The sequence below is a fragment of the Balaenoptera acutorostrata genome, chromosome 5, assembly GCF_949987535.1.
Source record: "Balaenoptera acutorostrata chromosome 5, mBalAcu1.1, whole genome shotgun sequence".
In the NCBI taxonomy this organism is placed as follows: domain Eukaryota; kingdom Metazoa; phylum Chordata; class Mammalia; order Artiodactyla; family Balaenopteridae; genus Balaenoptera; species Balaenoptera acutorostrata.
In genome coordinates, this window is record NC_080068.1 from 79,217,558 (window position 1) to 79,232,456 (window position 14,899).

A 14,899-nucleotide genomic window follows, 5' to 3' on the forward strand; every position below is an offset into this window, starting at 1 on the left:
CATTCGTCTGTCGATGGGCATTTAGGTTGCTTCCATGACCTGGCTATTGTAAATAGTGCTGCAATGAACACTGGGGTGCATGTGTCTTTTTGAATTACGGTTTTCTCTGGGTATATGCCCAGTGGTGGGATTGCTGGATCATATGGTAATTCTATTTTTAGTTTTTTAAGGAACCTCCATACTGTTCTCCACAGTGGCTATATCAATTTACATTCCCACCAACAGTGCAAGAGGGTTCCCTTTTCTCCACACCCTCTCCAGCATTTGTTGTTTGTAGACTTTCTGATGATGCCCATTCTAACTGGTGTGAGGTGATACCTCATTGTAGTTTTGATTTGCATTTCTCTAATAATTAGTGATGTTGAGCAGCTTTTCATGTGCTTCTTGGCCATCTGTATGTCTTCTTTGGAGAAATGTCTATTTAGGTCTTCTGCCCATTTTTGGATTGGGGTGTTTGTTTCTTTAATATTGAGCTGCATGAGCTGTTTATATATTTTGGAGATTAATCCTTTGTCCGTTGATTGATTTGCAAATATTTTCTCCCATTCTGAGGGTTGTCTTTTCGTCTTGTTTATGGTTTCCTTTGCCGTGCAAAAGCTTTGAAGTTTCATTAGGTCCCATTTGTTTATTTTTGTTTTTATTTCCATTACTCTAGGAGGCGGATCAAAAAATATCTTGCTGTGATTTATGTCAGAGAGTGTTCTTCCTACGTTTTCCTCTAAGAGTTTTATAGTGTCCGGTCTTACATTTAGGTCTCGAATCCATTTTGAGTTTATTTTTGTGTATGGTGTTAGGGAGTGTTCTAATTTCATTCTTTTACATGTAGCTGTCCAGTTTTCCCAGCACCACTTATTGAAGAGACTGTCTTTTCTCCATTGTATATCCTTGCCTCCTTTGTCATAGATTAGTTGACCATAGGTGTGTGGGTTTATCTCTGGGCTTTCTATCCTGTTCCATTGATCTATTTTTCTGTTTTGTGCCAGTACCACACTGTCTTGATTACTGTAGCTTTGTAGTATAGTCTGAAGTCAGGGAGTCTCATTCCTCCAGCTCCGTTTTTTTCCCTCAAGACTGCTTAGGCTATTTGGGGTCTTTTGTGTCTCCATACAAATTTTAAGATGATTTGTTCTAGTTCCGTAAAAAATGCCATTGGTAATTTGATAGGGATTGCATTGAATCTGTAGATTGCTTTGTGTAGTATAGTCATTTTCACAATGTTGATTCTTCCAATCCAAGAACATGGTATATCTCTCCATTTGTTGGTATCATCTTTAATTTCTTTCATCAGTGTCTTATAGTTTTCTGCATACAGGTCTTTTGTCTCCCTAGGTAGGTTTATTCCTACGTATTTTATTCTTTTTGTTGCAATGGTAAATGGGAGTGTTTCCATAATTTCTCTTTCAGATTTTTCATCATTAGTGTATAGGAATGCAAGAGATTTCTGTGCATTAATTTTGTATCCTGCAACTTTACCAAATTCATTGATTAGCTCTAGTAGTTTTCTGGTGGCATTTTTAGGATTCTCTATGTATAGTATCATGTCATCTGCAAACAGTGACAGTTTTGTTTCTTCTTTTCCAATTTATATTCCTTTTATTTCTTTTTCTTCTCTGATTGCCGTGGCTAGAACTTCCAAAACTATGTTGAATAATAGTGGTGAGAGTGGACATCCTTGTCTCATTCCTGATCTTAGAGGAAAGGCTTTCAGTTTTTCACCATTGAGAATGATGCTTGCTGTGGGTTTGTTGTATATGGTCTTTATTATGTTGAGGTAGGTTCCCTCTATGCCCACTTACTGGAGAGTTTTTATCATAAATGGGTGTTGAGTTTTGTCCAAAGCTTTTTTCTGCATCTATTGAGCTGATCATATGGTTTTTATTCTTCAATTTGTTAATATGGTGTATCACATTGATTGATTTGCGTATATTGAAGAATCCTTGCATCCCTGGGATAAATCCCACTTGATCGTGGTGTATGATCCTTGTAATGTGTTGCTGTATTCTGTTTGCTAGTATTTTGTTAAGGATTTTTGCATCTATATTCATCAGTGATATTGGTCTGTAATTTTCATTTTTGTAGTATCTTTGTCTGGTTTTGGTATCAGGGTGATGGTGGCCTCATAAAATGAGTTTGGGAGTGTTCCTTCCTCTGAAATTTTTTGGAAGAGTTTGAGAAGGATGAGTGTTAGCTTGTCTCTAAATGTTTGATAGAATTCACCTGTGAAGCCATCTGGTCCTGGACATCTGTTTGTTGGAAGATTTTTAAACACAGTTTTAATTTCATTACTTGTGATTCTTCTGTTCATGTTTTCTATTTCTTCCTGGTTCACTCTTGGAAGGTTATACCTTTCTAAGAATTTGTCTATTTCTTCCAGGTTGTCCATTTTATTGGCATAGAGTTGCTTGTAGTAGTCTCTTAGGATGCTCTGTATTTCTGCGGCGTCTGTTGTAACTTCTCCTTTTTCATTTCTAATTTTATTGATTTGAGTCCTCTCCCTCTTTTTCTTGATGAGTCTGGCTAATGGTTTATCAATTTTGTTTATCTTCTCACAGAACCAGCTTTTAGCTTTATTGATCTTTGCTGTTGTTTTCTTTGTTTCTATTTCATTTATTTCTGCTCTGATCTTTATGATTTCTTTCCTTCTGCTAACTTCGGGTTTTGTTTGTTCTTCTTTCTCTAGTTCCTTGAGGTGTAAGGTTAGATTGTTTGAGATTTTTCTTGTTTCTTGAGGTAGGCTTGTATAGCTATAAACTTCCCTCTTAGAACTGCTTTTGCTGCATCCCATAGGTTTTGGATCGTCGTGTTTTCATTGTCATTTGTCTCTAGGTATTTTTTGATTTCCTCTTTGATTTCTTCAGTGATCTCTTGGTTATTTAGTCACGTATTGTTTAGCCTCCATGTGTTTGTGTTTTTTACATTTTTTCCCCTGTAATTCATTTCTAATCTCATAGCGTTTTGGTCAGAAAAGATGCTTGATATGATTTCAGTTTTCTTAAATTTACTGAGGCTTGATTTGTGACCCAAGATGTGATCTATCCTGGAGAATGTTCCGTGTGCACTTGAGAAGAAAGTGTAATCTGCTGTTTTTGGATGGAATGTCCTATAAATATCAATTAAATCTGTCTGGTCCTTTGTGTCAATTAAAGCTTGTGTTTCCTTATTTATTTTGTTTGGATGATCTGTCCATTGGTGTAAGTGAGGTGTTAAAGTCCCCCACTATTATTGTGTTACTGTCACTTTCCTCTTTTATAGCTGTTAGCAGTTGTCTTTTGTATTGAGGTGCTCCTATGTTGGGTGCATATATATTTAAAATTGTAATATCTTCTTCTTGGATTGATCCCTTGATCATTATGTAGTGTCCTTCCTTGTCTCTTGTAACATTCTTTATTTTAAAGTCTATTTTATCTAATATGAGTATTGCTACTCCAGCTTTCTTTTGATTTCTATTGGCATGGAATATCTTTTTCCATCCTTTCACTTTCAGTCTGTATGTGTCCCTAGGTCTGAAGTGGGTCTCTTGTAGATAGCATATATACGGGTCTTATTTTTGTATCCATTTAGCCAGTCTGTGTCTTTTGGTGGGAGCATTTAATCCATTTACATTTAAGGTAATTATCGATATGTATGTTCCTATTCCCATTTTCTTAAATGTTTGGGTTTGTTATTGTAGGTCCTTTTCTTCTCTTGTGTTTCCCACTTAGAGAAATTCCTTTAGCATTTGTTATAGAGCTGGTTTGGTGGTGCTGAATTCTCTTAGCTTTTGCTTGTCTGTAAAGCTTTTGATTTCTCCATCGAATCTGAATGAGATCTTTGCCGGGTAGAGTAATCTTGGTTGTAGGTTCTTCCCTTTCATCACTTTAAGTATATCATGCCACTCCCTTCTGGCTTGTAGAGTTTCTGCTGAGAAATCAGCTGTTAACCTTATGGGAGTTCCCTTGTATGTTATTTGTCGTTTTTCCCTTGTTGCTTTCAATAATTTTTCTTTGTCTTTAATTTTTGCCACTTTGATTACTATGTGTGTCGGTGTGTTTCTCCTTGGGTTTATCCTATATGGGATTCACACTTCCTGGACTTGGGTGGCTATTTCCTTTCCCATGTTAGGGAAGTTTTCGACTATAATCTCTTCAAATATTTTCTCTGGTCCTTTCTCTCTCTCTTCTCCTTCTGAGACCCCTATAATGCGAATGTTGTTGTGTTTAATGTTGTCCCAGAGGTCTCTTAGGCTGTCTTCATTTCTTTTCATTCTTTTTCTTTATTCTATTCTGCAGCAGTGAATTCCACCATTCTGTCTTCCAGGTCACTTATCCATTCTTCTGCCTCAGTTATTCTGCTATTGATTCCTTCTAGTGTAGTTTTCATTTCAGTTATTGTATTGTTCATCTCTGTTTGTTTGTTCTTTAATTCTTCTAGGTCTTTGTTAAACATTTCTTGCATCTTCTCGATCTTTGCCTCTATTCTTTTTCCACGGTCCTGGATCATCTTCACTATCATTATTCCGAATTCTTTTTCTGGAAGGTTGCCTATCTCCACTTCATTTAGTTGTTTTTCTGGGGTTTTATCTTGTTCCTTCATCTGGCATATAGCCCTCTGCCTTTTCATCTTGTCTATCTTTCTGTGAATGAAAATATGATTTCTGGGATATATGAGGCTTGGGAAAGGTAATATCCAAGATCCACAGCGGCTCTTCAGTTCCACAATTCTACAAGCTCATGAAGATTGGAAGTGTGGGCAGAGCCTCATCATAAAGAGGAAATCTTTTCAGATGAAAGCTTTGTAGAAAAATGCCCCATAAGATCTCCAATCTTCAAAGCCTGGAGACTGAAACTTATAATGTTCCTTGGGAAAGTGTCATTTTATTTTTTAAGTGTTTTCTGGGTCAGTTTTTAAAAGTACCTGATAAATATTTTTTTTAAATCTGATTATATGAATTAAAAAAAAATCATTGAAGATTCATTCCCCTTTGTCAATTTCAGGGTGCTATGATGTCTATTGCATTTAAAGAGGGTTTAAAGATCCCCCCTCCAGCTATGAATGAAATAATTTTGGGAGCCAATCAAGATATCAGACAGGTAAATTAGATATATATTATATAACATTGATGATTATTTTGAATGGATGCCTTCAGTGTTTTGGGGATGGGGAGTGGCAGTATTTTCCTGTCTTAACAGTGTCTTACTTGTGTTTCTTTCAGGTTTTACACAATCTGAGTATGTGGTGTGCACGAAGTAAAGCACTAACCTATGACCAGGCTAAGGCTGATTCTCATAGAGCCAAAAAGGATATCAAATTGGTAAAATAAATTTCCACTTCTTAAGTGCCAAAGCCCTTCTTTTCCTGTCAGTATTAATTTAATTGAAATAGTTCTTATAGTTCCTTGAGACACCTATGGAACCTATGGATATTTATAGTAAGAGATATAGACAGCTGCTAAAAGTGTTTCTAATTCAAATGAATTTTTCCTTAAGGACTGTCAATGTAATTGTAAATTTTGAGAAAGGGAAGTTTTATGCCTCAGTAGTTATGAAATGGCCTTTCTAGAGTCCCTTATGTATGGATTTCATGTTTTGAATGGTTTTGGAACTGTTCAGAATAATCTTGTTTCAGTTGGCTTATAGTTTAAATGACCTCTCTGAAACTAGAGGTCTGTATCAATTATCTCTGTGTTGTTTCACCTAGTCACCAGTCAGAATTTATTATTACAGTTAGAGCAATGATTAAACAGTATTTTTCCCCTCCCTTCCTCTTTTTAAAAAATTAGTAAACATTTTCAGAGCCATTTTAGGTTCACAGCAAAATCGAGATTGCCTGCATATCTCCCTGTATAATGTCCCCCACTGTCAACACCCACCACCAGAGCGGCACATTTGTTACAATTGATGACCTACACTGACAGACCATTATCACCCACAGTCCGTAGTTTAACATTAGGGTTTGCTCTTGGTGGTGTACATTCTATGGGTTTTGACAAATATGTAGTGGCCTTTATCCACCATTGTAGTATCATACAGAATACTTTCACTGCCCTAAAAATCCTCTTTGCTTTGCCTGTTCATCCCTCCCTTCCCCCAGCCCCTGGTAACCACTAATCTTTTTACTGTCTCCATAGTTTCACCTTTTTCAGAATGTCATATAGTTGGAGTCATATAGTATGTCATCTTTTCAGATTGGCTTCTTTCACTTAGTAATATATGTTTAAGGTTTCTCCATATCTTTTCATGGCTTTGTAAGTCATTTCTTTTTATGTGGATATGTTTTCAGTTCACTTGGGTAAATACCAAGGAGCGGAGTTGTTGGATGGTATGTTAAGAATATATTTAGTTTTGTAAGAAACTACCGATCTGTCTTCCAAAGTGACTGTACCATCTTGCACTCCTACCAGCAGTGAAAGAGAGTTTCTGTTGCTACACATCTTAGCTAGCATTTGGCATTGTCAGTGTTTTGGATATTGGTCATTCTACTAGGTATGTCCCTCTCTCTTTTTAGGGCCCATTTGATGTTGCCCGGAAAGTGTTTGTAACTGGAGAGGAGACTGCTCATATGTCACTTGTGGACAAATTAGATCTCTTTTTTTATGATTATTCAATAGCACCCCTCTTTGTCCAGGAGAACTACATACATGTGAAGCCTGTAGCCGCAGGGTGAGTGTTCAGAGCTAGTGAGGGGTAGAATTAGTACCCCTCCCAGCCCTACGAAGGCCAGATACCTGGGAGGGAGGGGTGTGGAGTGTGGACAGTGGTGTAATTCGGACTGGTTTATTCCTGCAGGGGTGACATGAAAAAGCACTTGATGCTTTTAAGCAGAGCAGCAGACAGCATATCTGATGGTGACCTAGTGGACCGTCAGATCCGGAATAAGCAAAACTGGAGTCTTCTGCCCACACAGGTAAGCATAGGGCTTTCCTTAAAGCACAGACCCTGCTTTAGTTAGAACAAAATAGCTTTTAGCTCCTGTAATTATTTGAATTACCAGATAAACATTATGGCTCTTAATGGCAAAAAATATGTTATAGATTATAAAGTACCTTGTGGTCACTATTGTCTATTTCTTAATCTACTCTTATTTTTCAACGTTTTTAATGTAAATGGACATACGGAAATAGGAATGTCAGAGTTTGGTCATAACTAAGATGTGAGTCAAAAGTTTCATTTGCTCTCTTTTACCTTAAGAATCCATTTCTTTTTTGTCATTCTTGGCTCTCCCAGATTGTTACTAAGTAGCTCATCCCTGAAGAAATGCAACCGGGGCAGGTCCGCAGCCAGTTTTCTGACATATGAATTCTGATTTTCTTTATTCTTCCTTGCTACAGAGGCAGCTTTGTATTGGGTACTTTATTTAGGTTGATATCTTTACTCAAAACAGAGTTTTGCAAACTTTCGTAATTAAGACTGGTTATTTATTCTTGAGTTTTGCATATTTATGTAATATTGACCTAACAAGCAAGGGACTTCTGGAGGTCTACTCTTCTTTTAAAGATTCCTTTCTCTTAACGTTTTAAAAGTGTTCATTTTTTTTTATACCTAGTAATTATACCTATGAGAATTTATCCTGAAGATTTGCTTAATGTGCAAAAATTAATGTGCTTAATGTGCAAAATTTGCTTAATGTGCAAAAATACTTCCTAAAGTAGGGGTCCCCAGCCTTTTTGGCACCAGGGACCAGTTTCATGGAAGACAGTTTTCCCATGGATGGTGGTGGTGGGTGGGGGATGGTTTTGGGATGATTTAAGCACATTACATTTATTGTGCACTTTATTTCTATTATTATTACATTGTAATATATAATGGAATAATTATACAACTCACCTTATGCAGAATCAGTGGGAGCCTTAAGCTTGTTTTCCTGCAACTAGACGGTCCCATCTGGGGGTGATGGGACCGCCTCAGCTCCACTTCAGATCATCAGGCATTAGATTCTCATAAGGAGCATGCAACCTAGATCCCTCGCGTGCACAGTTCACAGTAGGGTTCACGCTCCTATGAGAATCTAATGCCACCACTGATCTGACAGGAGGTGGAGCTCAGGCGGTAATGCGAGTGATGGGGAGCGGCTGTAAATACAGATGAAGCTTCGCTCGCTTGCCCGCCGCTCACCTCCTGCTGTGCAGCCTGGTTCCTACGGATACCGGTGCGTGGCTTGGGGGTTGGGGACCCCTGCCCTAAAGCATTAATTTTGATAGCAAGAAGTGGGAGAAAATCTCCATGTTCAGCAATAGGAGTCTGATTAATTATGGTAAATCCTCTTGATGGAACATTATGCAGCCTTTAAAATTACTTGTAAAGATGATCTAATATAAAAAATAATTATGAGAGAATATTATTAGAACAAAGCAGGATACAAGATTTATGTATAATTCGAACCTTTAAAAAAGTGAAAACCCTGGGACTTCCTTGGTGGCGCGGTGGTTAAGAATCCACCTGCCAATGCAGGGGACACGGGTTTGAGCCCTGGTCCGGGAAGATAACACATGCCACGGAGAACTAAGCCTGTTCGCCACAACTACTGAGCCTGTGCTCTAGAGCCCATGAGCCACAACTACTGAGCCTGCATGCCACAACTACTGAAGCCCACACACCTAGAGCCCATGCTCCACGACAAGAGAAGCCACTGCAATGAGAAGCCCGCACACCGCAATGAAGAGTAGCCCACGGTCACCGCAACTAGAGAAAGCCCACAACGAAGACCTAACACAGCCAAAAATAAATAAATTTATATATATAAAAAAAGGTAAAAACCCTGGATATAGAAGATATCCAAGGATACCTTTAAAAAAAACTTTTCTCAAGTGCCAGTTTACTTGATTGCCTAATTAGATTTTCCATGCTTTGATCCACCTGGTTTATTGATACCTTATGTTGAAGACAGTCATATTCCTCTTAAACAGTTTTTTCTATAACACTGGCATTGTGAGGTAACTGGTGTATGTTGAGATCAGTTGGCTGAGTCTGGGTTGGCAAGATGATCTGTGAGGGCCATAACATGTTTTGGACCAAGGCATTTACTGCAATTAATTGTTTTCTCAAGTTGAAGTTTCCCACACCAACAGATGAGAGAGAGAGGGAAGGGGCCTATCTTGGAATTAGGTACCAGGGGCACTGTTACTGCATTTTCCGGAGACTGCTTGGAAGCCAACAGCTGCTAAAGAAGCAACTTAACTCAGTACTGAATTTAACTTGTGGACTGCAATTAATTTTTTCAGGCCATTTATGCCAGTGTTCTTCCTGGAGAGTTAATGAGGGGGTACATGACCCAGTTTCCTACCTTCCCAAGTTGGTTGGGGAAGCACTCATCTATGGGCAAACATGATCGTATTGTTCAGGACCTAGCATTGCATATGAGTCTCAGGTAAGCGGGGTATTACTCTATGTGTGGCATTTTATCAGGGTCGCATATTTAGCCTTTAATAAGGATAGCATGAGTCACAAAGGTTTGTGTTTTAGTTTTGATTTCATTACTAACTAGATAAATGAACATGGATAAGTTCATGGCCCTGAGTTTTATTATCTGTAATTAGTATGACAGTTGTTTTATCGCTTAGAAGGGTACTTTGGAGAATAAAGCCAGATGGTAGATACGCCATGACGTTGAGGTAAGTCCTAAAGCTCTTGAAATCCGAGGCAGTGCTGTTATTTGTTGTTCTTGTGACCACGCCTGTTGCTAGGAGGCACACATGATATCTTGGCCTCCAAATAAATTAATAGGAGAAAGGGAACTATTTAAGTAAATGAACTAGTGTTTGCCTCCTATCCTAATAGTAAACTGACCTGGTCATTTGGGACAGGGGGATACAGTTTAGCATATTACAGAAGGTGGATACTCAGATGATTGAAAACCAGTATCTTCGGAGAAGTTTAAGGAAGTTCAAAAATTCTTATTATTTGGTTAAATTTTTTACAGTTTAGAAACTTAGAAATGCGCTTGCACACAAATATTAAGTGAACTTTAGGGATTCGTTTTTAACCATGAAGAACTACTTAAGCAATCTTATTTTCCTTTCTAGTCCCTGGAGAGAATATTAATATTAGTCTAACCTTAACTTTTGTTTAAAACTGAACTGAGATGTTCCTTTCTTCTGTTCCTGTAGAATTCTGCTTCCTACTATGATCCCTCTTCGTAGCCTATGGTGTGGGTCTTTTTTTTGCTACCCCACGTTAGTTTTCTATTGCTGCTATAGCAAATCACCAAAATTTACTGGCTTAAAACAACACAAATTTATTTCCATCTTGAGATGGGAAGATTACCCTGGATTATCTGGATGGGCCCAATGTAATCATAAGTGTTTTTACAAAAATAAATAAATAAAAAGAGTGGTGGAGGTAGGCAGCAGCGTCAGTCAGAGAGATGTGAAGATGCTGCGCTCCCACTGCTGGCTTTGAAGATGGACAAAGGGACCATGAGCCAAGAGATACAGGTGGCCTCTAGAAGCTTGAAAGGGCTCTTTTCCCCTGCTCTTCTCATTGCTCAAGCTGAAGGCCTGCCTTTCAGCTCCTTTCCTATTCCCTGCCCACCACTTTTTCAAGGTGATGTATCACTTTGCCCTGGGATATGCCTCTTTGATGCTTCCACTGTATTTGTGTAGATACATTGGTATGTATCCATTACCCTAGTGGTGTAGTGCTAAGCTTTCCCTACACCAGCTGTTCCTTAGTAAGCATTCCATTAAACATTATTAAAAGTGGATTAAACTCCAGCAAACTATGAGTTGGTGGTAGTTTGCCATTGATTACAGTGTATCTCTTTTGTTTTGGTTTAAGAACTTACTCCAGCAAAAGGACTGTAAACGTGGATTATCTGTCACATATAAGGGATGCACTTGTACAGCCCTTGACCTCACAAGGGATAGAAGGAGTACAGGATGTTGTTGCTCTTATGGACACGTATTATTTGATGAAAGAAGACTTTGAGAATATCATGGAAATTAGCAGCTGGGGAGACAGACCTAGTCCCTTCTCCAAGCTGGATCCCAAGGTAAGCTGTGTACCCCACTGGTTCTCCATCACTTTGTAATTACCGTGTACTAGGAGTACTTCAGAGATGTTTAAGATGCTTTTAAAAGTTTAATTTCTTTTTTTTTTTTTTTAATTTATTTATTTATTTATGGCTGTGTTGGGTCTTCGTTTCTGTGCGAGGGCTTTCTCCAGTTGCGGCGAGTGGGGGCCACTCTTCATCGCGGTGCGCGGGCCTCTCACTGTCGCAGCCTCTCCTGTTGCGGAGCACAGGCTCCAGACGCGCAGGCTCAGTAGTTGTGGCTCACGGGCTTAGTTGCTCCGCGGCATGTGGGATCTTCCCAGACCAGGGCTCGAACCCGTGTGCCCTGCATTGGCAGGCAGATTCTTAACCACTGCGCCACCAGGGAAGCCCTAAAAGTTTAATTTCTTTTCTTAAATGCTTTTTGCTTATGGTCTGTGCTTTCCAAAGATACTATTTGAGTACAATATTAAGAGTAGACTTTGGGATTTGACTTTTATAATTTATAGTTTTATCTTTGCCTTATCCTGCATGGAAAAGCAAGGTGTGAAATCCGAGGAGCAAATGTAGATGTATTCCTAACAAGGGTAGGCAGATGAGCCTGGGGAAGTAAAAGTGAGGTGGTGGTAATGCATTATGAAAAGAAGTGTTTACTGGCTGAGCATTTTTAGACTTTTTCTTAGTCTGCCTAATCTAATCTGTGTTTTAGTGTATTTATTACAGTTGGACAATCTATTATGTAATAATGTATCCCCTACTTTATATAGTGAACATGAAAAAACTAAAGTGACATAAATGAGTTTGTGATATCTAATATGTCACCCTTGTGCTTGTTTACTTGGTGCTGTTCTAGAAGCATGTTCTCTGTGGCTTGCCTTCTCTAGAATTTTGACCTGACTATGGGTATGACTATAGGTAAATTCTCACAAGAGACATCCATTGTTAGAATTTGTGGACTAATTCTACAGTTAGGTTTAGAAGCTTGAGGTTAAGGCTTTTCAAGTTACTTAGTATTTTGAAATAGCCTATTTTTGTGGTAACAGTAATTTATATATTTTGTGGTAATTAAAGGACAACTTTAACTTGTACTTTATTGTAAGCCTTTTTTGATTTATTGGTTCACTAACTGTGCTTGTCACTTTGTAGAACTGCAGAGAACACTGAATAGAAAAAATTGATGACTTAGAGTGACTTTTAAAAATCTGCCTAATGTTCCCAAATACTGATTCTTACTTTTTGAGTCATGGCTCTATTAAGAATGTCATGAAAAATATGGAACTTCTCCATAGGAAAATGCATATAGATATACTTACATGTACATGCATACATATTTTACAAACAATTTTAAGGGGCTCCTAGGGTCTCTCAGAGCCTCTAGGCCTACAGAGTTTAAAGGGGTTGTTTGGCAGTTAGAGTTTTAAAAACCTCCCTCTATTCCTTTTGTGTAGGTGAAAGCAGCCTTCACAAGGGCTTACAATAAGGAAGTCCACCTTATTCCGTATTCACTCCAGGCAGTGAAGATACACAGACACAGCACAGGCCCAGCGCTGGATTCTGAATACAATGAAGAGTTAAATGAAGATGACTCTCAATCTGATGAGAAAGACCAGGATACTTTGGAAACTGATGCTATGATCAAGGTAGTATTTTCATCTGCAAATAGGAGAAGCTATGGTACTCCCTCAAAATTGCTTATCTTCTGTATAACTTGCCTTTTGAAATTATTCAGAGCCTGTTTAGCAAGTAACAGAGGAAGCCGAAAATACTTTTTTTTTTGTTCATCACAGTTCCGAGGGTGAAGAAGGTGTAGATTTCATTTTTATAAACAGTCGGCTTCTTGTAACAGTGGAAGAGCCAGACAGCAAAAAAAATAGGCCATCATATTGATGGTCATATGCTCTGTTGGAAAAAGGACTATTTTTTTTTATTTGCCATTGGTGTGTGCTTTACCCACAGACACATTTTCATAGCATAATCCAGAAAAGCATTTTGAATGAAACCATTTCTCCTTTCTGTTATTGATTTTTTGCTACAGCTGTTGAACTGCCCATAGAAGTTTTCCAGGGCAAAACATCCTCATCTTTTGCTAGGAAGGATTAAAATCATTTATGGTGTCAGTCCCCTGTTTACCATTGGCTGAGGCAAAGGAATCTAGTTTGTATCCTCTTCTGTCCTGAGTGTGTGCGCGTTTATCATTCTTGCCCCTCGATTCTGTTTTGTATGTGCAGGGGTGGGAATAGTGGCCTTCTCCAGTGTGGCTCTCTCTAGTCTTGTGCAGACATAAGAAGTCTACTCCCTCCCCTGCTCAAACTGAGTGTGTTTGGATCTCTAATCTGAAACTGAAAGAAAAGGAAATTCTTCATGAAAACATTACCGTGTGTGTAAATTATCTCTTGCTTATTTTGCCTTTCCTAAATATGTCGGTGTTCTGGGGAACATATCCTAGTTCTAGAGTCTAAATAGCTTTCCAATAGTTCAGAGCTACAGCTAGCCAGTTGTTATTAGTAAGCTCATCGGGGGTAGCTGTAGTTCAAGATCTAGGTGTTTGCAACCTTTCTTCTTTATTAAGTTGCAGGTAAAGATTTGATTTATTGTAGAGATGAACTTATTTCATTTACTCATAAACACAGCTACTAACTATTTTGTGCATCTTTCCCTCCCAACAGAAAAAGACAAAATCTTCAAAGCCTTCAAAATCAGAAAAAGAGTCCAGAAAAGGAAAAGGAAAAAGTTCAAAGAAATGAAACCATTTTTCACTGCTGACCGCTACTTTTTACTCAACCTGCTGACCAGTCTAGCTGGTCTTAGAGAATGCCTTGTTTTTCCAAAGGAACCATGTTTTAGTGTAATGGGGCAACCTCATGGTCCCATTACAAATAAACGGTGGTACAGCTAGAAGGATGTAAACAGTAGGCTGATGTACACCTCTTATAGAGGTTGATAGGACTGCTTGGGTCCTCCACTGTCCCCTGTCAATCTAATGAGATTGTACTTCAAAATGACTGTATATTCAGAATTAGAAACTACATGTGGGCTTTGGAGTCAGATTTTTTTTAGTTAACAGTAATATGTCTGGGAACAGAGGTACTAAGGTGGCTTTTGTAGGCTTAAGAATTTATCCTAATGGCCATTATAGGAGCAATGCCGATTTTTAAAAAAGAGTAGTTAGTTACTATTATGTGGAGAAATTTTGTAAATAAATCAAAATACAAAACAATCACCACCTAGAACTGGTTATTCTTTGTACATTGTCAAATATCTTGCAAAATAGAAATTAGAAATAAAAATGTTTCACATGATACATGTACAAATTCTTAAGATTGTCATCTTGTACAGTAAGATACTATGTTGGTATATTTTTTCCTTATTAATTTGCAAATGATTGGATACAAAAGCTAACTGTATTCCTACTAACCTGTTCTGTGAAACATAACTTTGGCAGTTGATGAGTCAGAACTCTATAATTCCCAAGTTCATTACCCCTATGAGTGTCAACCACACCTCTGGTGTGAACAGAATTTCATGGAGAGGCCTGTTTGTTATTATTAGAGGGTATTGTGGCTGCAGAAAGATTGTCAGATGTTCCTAGCCTTCCAGAGTTTCAACTCATTAGTTTAAAACCAGTGGGGCCTAGGCTGGGTCAAACTCTTATCCTCACTCTGGTTTGGGACTAAATGAACACTGGCTTTTGTTTACTTTGTCCCTGAGGGATCCAGTTCTGTCCTGACAGATTCCACAAACCCTACTGGAACTTTAGATTGTACCTGTAACTGCTTGTTGAGGGGCCTGAGGCTGTGGAACTAGTCTGGAATTTGGGTGTCTAGCAATTTCTTTAATCTTGTCAGTAAATGCTCAAGGGTATGTGCTACTTCTTCGAGGTATGTGCTAAAAGGAATGTAAAATCAGGATTCTGTTCCCTGCCTTTAAGGAACTG

General features: G+C 38.4%; 1 protein-coding gene across 3 annotated transcripts in view; it reads left to right on the plus strand.

Annotated features, from left to right (window-relative positions):
• Nucleotides 1–14,264, plus strand: part of RFC1 (replication factor C subunit 1) — a 74,369-nt gene extending 60,105 nt beyond the window's left edge. For 2 of the 3 annotated variants that reach the window (XM_057546462.1, XM_057546464.1), the window contains 8 exons: nucleotides 4,974–5,069; nucleotides 5,192–5,290; nucleotides 6,484–6,638; nucleotides 6,765–6,882; nucleotides 9,197–9,342; nucleotides 10,752–10,965; nucleotides 12,414–12,605; nucleotides 13,632–14,264. In XM_057546462.1, coding sequence (XP_057402445.1) covers nucleotides 4,974–5,069; nucleotides 5,192–5,290; nucleotides 6,484–6,638; nucleotides 6,765–6,882; nucleotides 9,197–9,342; nucleotides 10,752–10,965; nucleotides 12,414–12,605; nucleotides 13,632–13,709 — 1,098 coding nt within the window. In that variant the 3' untranslated portion in view covers nucleotides 13,710–14,264. The remainder of the gene's footprint in view (nucleotides 1–4,973; nucleotides 5,070–5,191; nucleotides 5,291–6,483; nucleotides 6,639–6,764; nucleotides 6,883–9,196; nucleotides 9,343–10,751; nucleotides 10,966–12,413; nucleotides 12,606–13,631) is intronic. The other variant, XM_057546463.1, reaches the window with a different exon arrangement.
• Nucleotides 14,265–14,899: the final 635 nt, after the last annotated feature.